At 36.2% G+C, this 11,886-nt stretch overlaps 3 protein-coding genes across 3 annotated transcripts; all 3 read left to right on the top strand.

Annotated features, from left to right (window-relative positions):
* On the top strand, positions 1-1,119 carry LOC110372085 (protein transport protein SEC31). Its single transcript, XM_021328616.3, has 2 exons — positions 1-18; positions 277-1,119. The coding sequence occupies exons 1-2, from the start codon at positions 1-3 to the stop codon at positions 1,117-1,119; spliced, it is 861 nt and encodes a 286-aa protein (XP_021184291.3).
* Positions 1,120-2,645: 1,526 nt separating this feature from the next.
* Positions 2,646-6,566, top strand: LOC110372078 (E3 ubiquitin-protein ligase RING1). The gene is made up of 4 exons (XM_064037572.1): positions 2,646-3,516; positions 4,299-4,471; positions 5,479-5,651; positions 6,009-6,566. The coding sequence occupies exons 1-4, from the start codon at positions 2,762-2,764 to the stop codon at positions 6,051-6,053; spliced, it is 1,146 nt and encodes a 381-aa protein (XP_063893642.1). The 5' UTR covers positions 2,646-2,761; the 3' UTR covers positions 6,054-6,566.
* A 3,957-nt stretch (positions 6,567-10,523) lies between these two features.
* Positions 10,524-11,715, top strand: LOC110372079 (large ribosomal subunit protein eL22). Its single transcript, XM_021328604.3, has 3 exons — positions 10,524-10,660; positions 10,742-11,030; positions 11,520-11,715. Exons 2-3 carry the CDS (start codon positions 10,751-10,753, stop codon positions 11,681-11,683), a joined length of 444 nt encoding a protein of 147 aa, XP_021184279.1. The 5' UTR covers positions 10,524-10,660; positions 10,742-10,750; the 3' UTR covers positions 11,684-11,715.
* The last annotated feature ends 171 nt before the right edge of the window (positions 11,716-11,886 follow it).

The raw sequence follows: 11,886 nt of genomic DNA on the forward strand, positions 1-11,886 counted from the left end.
ATGAAAGGAATACAATTGGTAAGTGTGCCTAAAACTATATCAATCCCCTAATCCCCAATGTATGTAAAAGAGAAAGTACATAGGAAAGAAAATTTGGGCATATAATAGACCTTCTTATTTGCCCTGATTAAATTTCCATAGGCATGCTTTAATTAGAACTTGACTCGATCATAAATCGCGCCATAATCATCAACATTTACCATTTTATTTGGAATAGAAAGCAATTTCTTCTTAACACAACCTACTTTAGTTAACTTAATAGTATTCCTTTCCCAGGTTGTGGTGCTAGGAGCTGTGGCCATCTCTTATGGCTTCCCAACAAACGACCAAGGGAAGAACCTGATCACCGGTGTCTTCATCCCATCTGATGCCTTCAAAAACCTGCAAGACAGAGCTAACGCCAACTCGCCGAACAATGGCCAACAGGTCCAAGGAACGGTGCAAAACCAGCAACCGAACTATCAGCCGGTGACCAACGGTGTCCAACAGCCAACTTACCAGCCAATCAACACCAACGCTGTTCAACAGCCCAACTACCAGCCAGTCAACACAAATCAGCCGCAGTACCAGCAGTATCAGCCACAACCCGTAATGACGAACCAGCCACCCACCCTAAACCAGCAACCCATTCAAAATCAGCAACCTATCGTAAATAACCCTCAAATGAACAACCAACCGGTCCTGACGAACCAACCGAACATGAACCAGCCAGGCTCTAACATGCAGCCGATGTCGAACCAGCCTAATGTTATATACACACAACAGCCGTTAACAGCAAATCGTGACCCGAATCAGCAGATTATGGTGATGACAAATCAGCCGAATGGGCAGTCTAACCAGCCTATTGTGTTGGTACAACAGCCGTCCTCTAACCAGCCGATGTATGTTCAGCAGCCTAACCAGCCGCAGCAGGTTATCATAGCCACGAACCCCTCTAATGGGAATCAGATTCAAGGAACTTTGGTCCAGTCGCCCAATCAGAACCAGCCTGGCTCCACTGTGTACACGCTCATACCACTAAATGGACAGACTAATATCAACAGCAATTCTGGTGGCTCATACCTAATTCCAGTTCAATCTGGTAACTCCAACCCGATTATATTGAGCACCGGTAAATAAACGTGAACTGGGAAAGTGAAATTTGGTTTTGTGAAATAATTAACGGAAATAAAAGGCTAGTCTGTTAAACATTAACTAAGTTTTATTAATCTCTGGCATACATAGGTTTTACATCTATTATGACAACATCTCGTGTGATCATTGTCATTCTTTCATTTCATTATCCAAAAAAATAACGAAGTCGACTCCATCTCTCACTCTATCTCTCCACCTCGTCACATAAATGCAAATAAGAAACGCAAGCAAACAAAATTGTCAAATCTATAGATTCTGTTGGAATCCATCGAGCGGATTTTAAATGAAAAGACCGAACTTAATGTCCGGTCACATAACATAACATGAATTAATTTTTATAAAGGTTAATTATCCCTCTATCACAGAATAAATAGATTGCATTTATAATAAGTTTACCATTTTAAATGCTCAGTGGAGATAACGTATTGTAATAGTAATAGCATTTTAATTGCTTAAGCATGTCTTGACGATTAACTAAATGTATTTTTCATAAAATAGAGTAGGTACCTACTTTACAGTTGATACAACAAATCAAAATATTTAATTAAAAGTGGTTGGTATTAATCAGATGGAAGTAGACGTAGGAAATGATTATATTTATAGATCAGTAAATAGGAACGGTACTTGATGTTTGTTCGATTACTTGTTATAGGTACAATTTATCGATGCACATTTACATAATGAGAAAGCTGTGATGTAGGTTCGTACTGTAAGATGCATTCAAAGAAACAGTACCTAATTCATGCTTCCTATAAGTGAACCTTATTAACCTTATATAATAGTTAATAAATAGAAAGAAAACTTATTGCTTTTTATGTATATTAGCTAGCAAAACAATTCCTCTACAGCTACATGCGTACGATGTGATATTGGTACAACGTGAAATTATTGAGATTCTTTTAAGTATCTATATTTAATTAAAAATCAAATAGACCACAAAACGATTTCAATATAAATCTAAACCGTACATATACAACATGTAACGTAATTAACGCACACCCTCAAACACCCCAATTAGAATATTATGTTATAATCATAATACATACACTGAATTTTTAATTTAACATGTACATGTATTGTTATTTACTAAATTAGTTATACCAATTCTTGAAGAACTTTTTGGTCATACTACTACGCACGCAAATATCGCGCCGCGCGCCGCTCGACTCGACACAACATAACGAAACTAAGGAAAAAGCCGACAATACACGAAGTCTTATTACTTTGAGTTACGGTCTATTTGAATTTGTTTTGACTGTACGGGGTTAATATCACAATAATTTCCGTTGTTTTAATTATTTTTTCGATAAAAAATTACCTATATTAAAAATGATATAAATCGATTCAATAAACGATTCTGAACAAACTAATTTCAGGATGTGCGTTAATTAAGTTACATGTTGTATATCGATGCTCAAAACATTTTTATCTGTGGAAAATCATAGTCGATTTTTGTCAAGCCGTTTGGAATCGACTAACCAATTCTGCCACATGACATTATTGACATTTGGCAAGTCTGTGCACATCACTAGTGTTTGAGCCAACATGGTGGTTGCGGTACTATTTGTCATTTACGGAAAGACAAAAACTAAATAATTCTTGAGTGAGGCATTATAAAACCAAAACAATGTCGTCGACCGAGCCATCCCAGAATAAAACCTGGGAGCTATCCTTGTATGAGCTTCACCGTACTCCACAGGAGGTCATCACGGACGCCACTGAGATCGCGGTGTCCCCCCGCAGTTTACACAGTGAATTAATGTGTCCGATATGTTTAGACATGCTCAAGAAGACTATGACTACAAAGGAATGCCTCCACAGATTTTGCAACGACTGTATTATAACTGCCCTTCGTTCAGGCAACAAGGAATGTCCTACTTGTCGAAAGAAGTTGGTGTCCAAACGCTCTCTGAGGCCTGACCCCAACTTTGACTTGTTGATCTCAAAGATATATCCGAGTAGAGATGAGTACGAGGCTCATCAGGAGCGTTTGTTGACTAAGCTGAGTATGTCACACTCGCAGGCGTCGTTAGTGAATTCAATTACTGAGGGAATAAAGCTGCAGTCTCAGAATAGGCCTCAGAGATCTAGGAAGAATCACGAGGATAATAGTAACACTTCTAATTCGAATGGTAACACAGAGAGTGCTCAGAATGGCAGTGCTGGGAGTGGGCCCACTGCTCCTAAGGATGGGACATCTAGCACAGGCAATCCCACTCCATCAGGGGGTCAGTCAACATCAAATCCAGCATCAGTGAGGAGCACGCCGTCCCCTGTGCCATCTAATATCAGCTCGGTGTCAAAAAACACCAGCACCACTAAAAGAGCCAAGTCAATTCTGACATCAGAGAGAAGTGAAGAGAGTGAATCTAGTGATGGCAGGTTGGTTGTTATTTTTATACTTTCACATTGGAATATTTATTTGCTACTTTAGTATTAGTGACGATAAGTTAATATTGCCTTATAGTTTGTGAAAGTGAAAGAAACACATTAACTTTGATATAGTATTGGTATTCTACTTTATTCTGTTTCTCAAATTATGTTCCAAGTATGTTTCTCAATATAATTCACAAAACAGTGAAATCAATTATAACAACACTCAGATTTATATTCCAATAGTAATCTAATTCATTACTCTATCTGAAAGTGGCATTTCAATTTGAAGTACCCTATTGTACAGCAAACTATATGTTTTGGCCTACATTGGTGTCTATGTATGTAGGAAAATAGATTTGATCGAATTCTTTCAGTAAATAATATGCTTCAGTTACATAATGACCAGAATAAATCTTACAGTACCACCCGATTATGTTGGGATCAGCTTCCAGTCTAGCCAGATACGACAGAGGTTTTGTTTTACATGGTGCCACTACTTATCTGCCTCCTCAACCCAGTTACCCGATCAGAACAGAAATATCCTTATAATATAATAGAATAGAATACTCTCATTGATGACACAGTCTGACAGGACAGCTAATTCTATATCTATCCCTCCTCAAACCATCACAAACCCCTCCACAATACCTCCCCAACCCAAAACCAGTCAGGAGAAAGGCGCAGACATACCATTAGTGTTACCCTTTCTTCCTAATGTAAATATATTAAAAAAAAGCTAATTCTATGTTTATGTAAAATTCTCAAAAATATTCTGTAATAAATTCCAGGACTGAAGGTGAGAATTCAATGGACACAGAAGGCGAGGGTGAGCCGCTGAATCCCAATGAAATAGAGCTGGTGTTCAAGCCTCACCCCACTGAGATGACAGGTGACAACCAGCTCATGAGGGCTCTGAGAGACAGCTCCGTCAGATATCTGAAGACCACTGCTAATGCTTCTGGTGAGTGTACTGCAGAAATTTATTTCATATTTATATTAATAGCAATTATTTAAGTATCTTTTTAGTTAGACCAGTTTTTCTACAGGGTTCTTAAAAGAGTACGGGATCAGAAATCCTTTTCATATGTTAACAAACCGACCCCAACAAGATTGGGAAAAGGCTTGGAGGATGATGATGTTAACAAACCATTGTAAGATTACAATCTTGATTGGGTCTTGTTATACTTTGCGATTGATGGCCATCGTCTAATACTCTATCCATGATTCAGTTTATTTGTTACCTATAAATATGTATCAGATTAAAATATTGACATATAATGTATGTATATCAATCAGAATTATATGTAGAGGTAAGATTCTATAATTCAAGTTATTGTTATTCATCTCAAGGCCCATTATCTACTAGTATACTCAATTGCCTTAATAAGAGACCAATACAACCAATCAGATTGATTCTTTGCCAACAATCATATTAATTATGCAATAGAAATGTTATGAACACTTATAAATCTGCATTGGATCCAATGATAATAAATACTCCATTTTCTACTTAAAAGTACTTCAGAGCAAGGTCTGTATAAAATAAAACTTATATTTGTATTAATTAGAAGTAACTGTTTTAGTAAATGAATTCAAATTATTACCTTGTATTTTTACACAAGACATTATGGGTAGTTAGAAGCCAGTAGTCTGACAACTGGTCTTCCCTATGGGTATCGGGTTGCCAGGGTAACTGGGTTGAGGCAGTTAGATATGGCAGTAACTCCTAGTAAAGCACTGGTATTCAGCTGCATCTGGTTAGACTGGAAGCCGAGCTCAACGTAGTTGGGAAGAGGCTAGGCAGATTATTATATTTTGACATGAGTATATAGATAAATGATTGTACAAGTTCAATAACTTTTTTCTGTATAACTGAGTTAAAATTATTTGAAAACAATAAAGTAACTATGGAGATTGAGGCAATTGAACTTGAAAGTTTTAATTCTCATCTCATTCCTATTATTTCAGTGGACCACCTAAGCAAGTATTTGGCAATGCGGCTGACACTAGACCTGGATGCAGAGCTGCCGGAAGCATACCGCCTGCTCAACTTCTGCATCTATGTAGCACCGGCACCTGGCCAGTTTGTGCCTCTAGCCGGCTCACAGACTCTGCGCCAGATCAACGATAAGTTTTGGAAGGTAAAACATTTTATTAGTAAACTTTTTGCAGATTCTGAATATGTATTATGTTTTTTTTAACAAATTTCAAAACAAGGATGTTCTCAGTTCAACCTATATGTATGTAACAGTGTAGCCTTTTTATTGTCCCACTGCTGGGCACAGGCCTCCTCTCACACGGGGAAGGATGTATGTAAGGTGTGCAATTATTTGCCTGACTAAGGAGTAGATTTTAGGTATATTACTTATATGTTTATTTTTATAGTATCGTAAAGGGAAAATATCTCAACTAATAAGTTTTACTAATTAAGTACAATATTGCAGTTGCATGTTCATGTGAAAATAGAGCTATTTTCAGATATATTCGTTAATTTTCAGGTCAACAAGCCACTGGAGATGTACTACTCATGGAAGAAAACCTAAATACATATAGCAACAATTACATAAAGACTCATATGAAAGTGCAGTGATAAAGTATTTATAAGTTATTTTATTAATCTTAGTGTAAACAACACGATTTACCAACGAGACTTGGGCTCTTGTTAATTGTGATAAGATATCAACTGAATATATCTCAAGAATATAAAATTTATTATAAGTTATGTACGGCTTAGTTTTAAGATGTCAGTTTATTTTATGAATTCAATGAATTGTATCATTATTTTAACAACAGAATTTACTGATTGTTTTAACTTTTTAGGGGTTTCTATTATAATTTGTAAATATATAATATCATAATAATCCTGGTACAAATTATGTATCAAGTCCTTCTCCACTGTAATTGTATATCTATCTATATGAATTCCATATAGTTTTAATAAAAGGCAAATGCCTGCATGTAGTTATTTTAACAGAAATAGGAGCCTCTTCAATTGTATGAAATTTTATAATGTAATGTACAATTATTATTGTATTAAATGACAGATTCAAATATCATAAATCTTTGATTTAGCCAGGAAACCTAGTTTAAATGAGCTACAGCCAGTAACCTAGTTATACCAATGAATAGTAAGATGGAAATGATAATAATTTTTTTGATTTATTTCTGTATTGAAATCTACATTTTGCAAATACCAGAACAGAGATACAGGACTGCTGAGATAAGACAGTAGGTTCTGAACGATTAGTCTCATATTTTTTTCCTTGAAAACTTCCAACAAGTACCAAAATGTTGTTTTTTAAATTGGTAGTAGTATTTCTCGAATAACGCTTAAGTAGGTACCAATTGTGTTATTAATCTGATCTGATCCAAAATATGAAATATAATCTGATTGAAAGGGCCTAATAGGTACTTCTGAGCCCAGAAATATGAGAACTAATCTCAGGGTAACTCAAGACTCGAGAAATTGTATCTACCTACATAAAGTCAATGACTGTCCAAGGTGTTACAAAACGTATAATACAAGTTGTTACTAAAATATCCGTAAAATCAAATCCAAAAATGTGTGTCCAATTAAATATTTTCTATCCAATATATTCCAATTGTATTGTAATAGGTATTGTGATATTTCAGTGACCAAATAATAAATACAAATAGTAGTACCTAAGCGTGCATGTACCTATATAATTTCTGCTAAGCCTTTCTATGAATATCTTTCATTTGAGAGGGTTAATTGCCATTTCAGCTTCATGGTTAACTGCGTGCGTACCTAGTTATATCCCTTTACATTGTCGCAATAAATAAAGCATTCAAGATGGTATTGCAGTTTACTTATCAAATGCACCACTCAGATAACAACAAGTGCATAGGAATATCTGTCACCAATCGAGCGTAAAGGGCGTGGCTAGAGAACTATCACATAGGTAGGTACTTATGTCCCTTTTATCTTGTAACACCTATACCTGCATAATATACCTATGCAATGACAACTCCTCCCCTGATAACAGGGATACCTAAACCTAAAAGGATAAAATAAGGCAACAAAGTTCACAATAAATAGTTTATTTTCCTTACAATTATTCAAAATATTCATCACACTGAAATGGAATTATTAAGTCTCGGAACAAACAAACAACACAAAATCACAACAAAAAACAATCTAAGTAAGTACCTATGAAATGTATCTACACAAATGAAACATTGCGAAAATATAAAAAAACTGTTTGCGTATAGGTACCTACCTACCTACTTTACAAACGTAGACATTAGACAACTTATACTGATGCTCAAAAAAAATTTACATCTTTCAATTTATTGTAAATCGGCGCGAAGTTTAAAATTAGAATTCTGTACGGTACCTAGCATATGGCACAAAGCACCAGAGAGTTCCAACTAGGTTTCTAGCACTTCTGAATATTTGTACATTTTGTATTGTGTGCTAACTATGCGCTATAAAAAGTTGTACTGGACTTCACATTTGACTATGCCAACATACGGGGTGGTTTCTAAGCGGTGTTTTATTGTCGCGGTGTAAAGCGCTGTCTGAAAGCACTGTATTCCCGTCGTAGTGCTTTTACTACCTCTAATTTCAGCGATTGCAATCCTTCTATAATTCCCTCCCGGTTATCAGCTTGCCGTGCAGTAGTAATCCTCTCCATGGTAGTGAATTCCACTTCATCTATCCTATCAGCCTTTTTAAGCAAAATGTCGACCTCTTTCAGCCAATGTTGGTGTGTTTGTGATCCGCTCTCATCAGTTTCTTTATAAGTAAGCAATTTTTCTATAAGCTCCCAAACAATTAAAGCTCGCCGTCCATCTTCCAGTTTTGAGGTGCGCATAAAATTTCTGAATAGTTTTCTTCCCCTTTCATCGTTAAGAACATTTTCGATGGTGTCCGTGAAACGATCGAAGTCCGCTCTTGTAATGCCTTCATTTTCGTCGCAACCGCAGGGGACAAAGCAATTATCCATTCTAATATCATTAGAAAAATAATGCGGTTGGCCCTATTTGTTTCAAATATCGATCTAATTTATCAACAAAACTGCTTACATTTTCGTGACAATCTGTCATCCACACGAAGCGTAGTCTTACTATTTCAAAAAGCTTGGTTATTCCAGTGTTCAAAATCACTCGTTCCACACATAATGACACTCAAAACTTTTATTCAAATGATGATTCACTTGTAGATTTACCAATAGAAGTGAGGTTAACTACAAAAATAGGTTTAATGCGGTGAGGCACGAGCCGACAGTTTCCGTGCACGGCGTAAATAAACTGCGTTAGAGGGGCCTTGCGTATTGGTACGAGAAGTCACGAAGTTCACGATGCCATGATAACGCAATGCGCATGCTCGACTTTCTTAACAGTTCAAACTTTCCCGCCAGATTTGTCAAATATCCATAATCTTGAGAAATCTTCAATCAAATAAAACACAATAACAAAAAGTTTACGGAGGTAACTGACAAAGGAGTGAATGTGACTTGTATGAAACATGTAAAGCATTACATCACTACAGGTAAAAAAATTGCCGTGACCTCGTTCGCTGACTGGCGTTGTTCATTCATGGGAAATAATATCACGGAGGTGAAGCGAAGACAATAGTCTTACGCTTATAACCGCTCCCCTTAGAACGAGACCGGTTGAATGTCCGTTTTTGTTATGTACCTACGTCACCGGTTACTAATTAATTAGGTAGGTACCTACTTAAGTTACGCACTTGTGTTTTCTTAATCACTTTAATTCTACTAAACTATAAGATAAATAGCGGGATTAGTACCCAACAGCTGAAATGGCTGGTTTTCGGCCTGAAGGAATGTATTTCCCTACAATTTGCCAACAATTTTACCCAGTAGGTACATAATCCAGATGCACCTTGCATTTAAATGCAACACAAATATTTATACTTGCCGCACGTTTGATTCAACCTTTGTTTACCGTTGTGTATGAAAGCAGAGATCAATAACAATAGGTTGTAGGTAGGTGTTATAGTTGCTTTCGAATTACTTATGCAAGTAATATTATTTTATTTATAGAGATACTGGTACCAGTGCTACCTCGTACCCATCAGCCATCATCTGCCTAGGGCCAAGTGCCAATTTAGTAATTAGTGCTAGTGCTTTTTGCCAGCTATTGGGGTTGATTTTTTCAATCACAGCGGCGGGCGCGGATGTAGCTGAATTCCAGTTTCAATCGCTATCTTTGCACTTGCAGGGACTGCATGAAATCGGTCGATATCTGAGAGTGACTGTATGTGCTGCAGCCACTTCGATCCAAAACTGTTTTATGTAGGTAAATATATAGGTACATACACATGCGGTCTGCAGTTGCAGTATGAGTTGCAGTCGGTAGACAGCTATCGAGACGTACCCTAACAGCGAGAAGCGGCGACATCTCTTGGGGAATTGGGTAATTCATTTGTAAAAACTAGATGGATATGTACCTAGTTGTATGTTGGGTTATGTTAAGATTATTTTTCATTTTAAAAAAGATACGTTTAGAATTATAAAATATGTAAATTAAGTTGAAAATGCTAAATTGGTTAAATTACAACCTTTTTTTAGAAATTTTTATGTACCAATTTCCAAAAACTATTCTACCAATCAAGTTAAAATATTTTTCCTAGAAAGTCTTTATAAAATTCAGAAATTCTACATTTGAGATTTTTTCACATTTTCTAAACTTATGGTTCATAATAACTTAAAAGGGGTTAAAAGGAATTTCAACTTTAGGAGCGATTATTTCCGAAAATATTAACATGATCAAGAAATGAATTTAGTAAATCCCTATTCATCTTTCAATACGTATACAGCAATATCACATAGGAATGAACAAAAACTTATAATTTTCGTAGCTTTGCGTACCCTAATTAAACATTTCTTTTCACTTTTTAAACTTTACTACATACTACATCACTGAGAGTATCTGCGGACAGTCAGACGTATCGAAACTGCAAGTTGACTACGGAACCCTAAAAATATTACAAATATTAGTATTTAGTATCGCTGCATAGTCAAGTCATATTCTATTTATTTGCAGTAAATTAAAAGTTTTTTTTAATAGCAACATTAAGCAAAAGTGCCAACTTCAACAAAATTTGACGTTTATGTCGGCCATTTTGCAGTTTTTACGGTAACTGCTCTACACGTGTTTGGTAGGTTATTCGATAAAATATCAGAAATATCATAGAATTATAGTAAAAGAGTGTGTTATAAACAATCTACACGTATTTCAGGTTGCCGAGATGGCAGTTGCAAAGAAACCCGTGGCTAAAAAAGCCCAACTTCACCAGAAGTCTGGTAAGAAGGGAGTCAAAGGTGGCAAAATCCGCGGCAAAGGCATCAAGCGGAAGATCAACTTGAAGTTTATGATCGACTGCACACACCCCGCTGAGGACAGCATCCTCGACGTAGGCAACTTCGAGAAGTACCTGAAGGAGCGCGTCAAAGTTGAGGGCAAAACAAATAACCTAGGCAATCACGTTGTCATCGCTAGGGACAAGACGAAAATCTCCATCAACGCAGGTTAGTAGCGTTTTACCATCATTCTAAAAGTATCTGATGTATTGAGCCCTTAACATCCCTATAAAAGGACGATTAGAATTCAACTCTCGTGTTAAAACACATAAACAGATTAGATGACTCTTTGTGTATGGGCTTTTAGGGTTAGTGCAGTAGTCAATATTTATTGTGAGAATATTGTTGACGACAACGTTCATTTTTAGTGCTAGATTAAGGAGAACCTAGGGTTTAAGCTATTATGACGGACATTCAATATTTTTTTTTATGGACAATGAGGTATTTTTTCTCAAGTCAATCTTGTGCAAGTTTTTGAAGAATAAAAGTGTCAATTCCATTAGTAATCATTTGGACTTAGATTTGACTACTAACCAATCCCTACCTAACTTGTCCATATATTTGGCAAATTATCTGTCCTAGATACTGATCTATTTATGATCAATAGAAGCTACAACTAAAAAAAACTGTCTTAACACAATCTTTCCTTGTTTCCAGACATTCCCTTCTCAAAGAGGTATCTGAAGTACTTGACAAAGAGATACCTGAAGAAGAACAACCTCCGTGACTGGCTGCGAGTGGTCGCGTCCGCTCATGACTCGTACGAGCTGCGTTACTTCAACATCAACGCTGACAGCGACAACGAGGACAATGAAGATTAAGCTATTGACACAATAAAATAGTTTTTAACTAATGCTTTCGTTTTATTTTATAGATTTTTTATGTTATTTTGGTCACCTGTAGCATTCATTTTGCATTAGGATTTTTGATTAAGACTGAATTTGAAGTCAAGTCATTTTTTACAATTCACACCAACAACACTCACACCAATTAATCTTTAGCACAATGTAATTATAGATGTTAA

The sequence above is a fragment of the Helicoverpa armigera genome, chromosome 2 (genome assembly GCF_030705265.1).
Source record: "Helicoverpa armigera isolate CAAS_96S chromosome 2, ASM3070526v1, whole genome shotgun sequence".
NCBI classification, from domain to species: Eukaryota; Metazoa; Arthropoda; class Insecta; order Lepidoptera; family Noctuidae; genus Helicoverpa; species Helicoverpa armigera.

Coding starts and splice junctions, on each gene's coding strand:
- LOC110372078 (XM_064037572.1), top strand. CDS start 2,762: ATGTCGTCGACCGAGCCATCCCAGAATAAAACCTGGGAGCTATCCTTG. Junction 3,517..4,298: donor AGTGAATCTAGTGATGGCAG/GTTGGTTGTTAT, acceptor AATAAATTCCAG/GACTGAAGGTGAGAATTCAA. Junction 5,652..6,008: donor TCAACGATAAGTTTTGGAAG/GTAAAACATTTT, acceptor GTTAATTTTCAG/GTCAACAAGCCACTGGAGAT.
- LOC110372079 (XM_021328604.3), top strand. CDS start 10,751: ATGGCAGTTGCAAAGAAACCCGTGGCTAAAAAAGCCCAACTTCACCAG. Junction 11,031..11,519: donor GAAAATCTCCATCAACGCAG/GTTAGTAGCGTT, acceptor CCTTGTTTCCAG/ACATTCCCTTCTCAAAGAGG.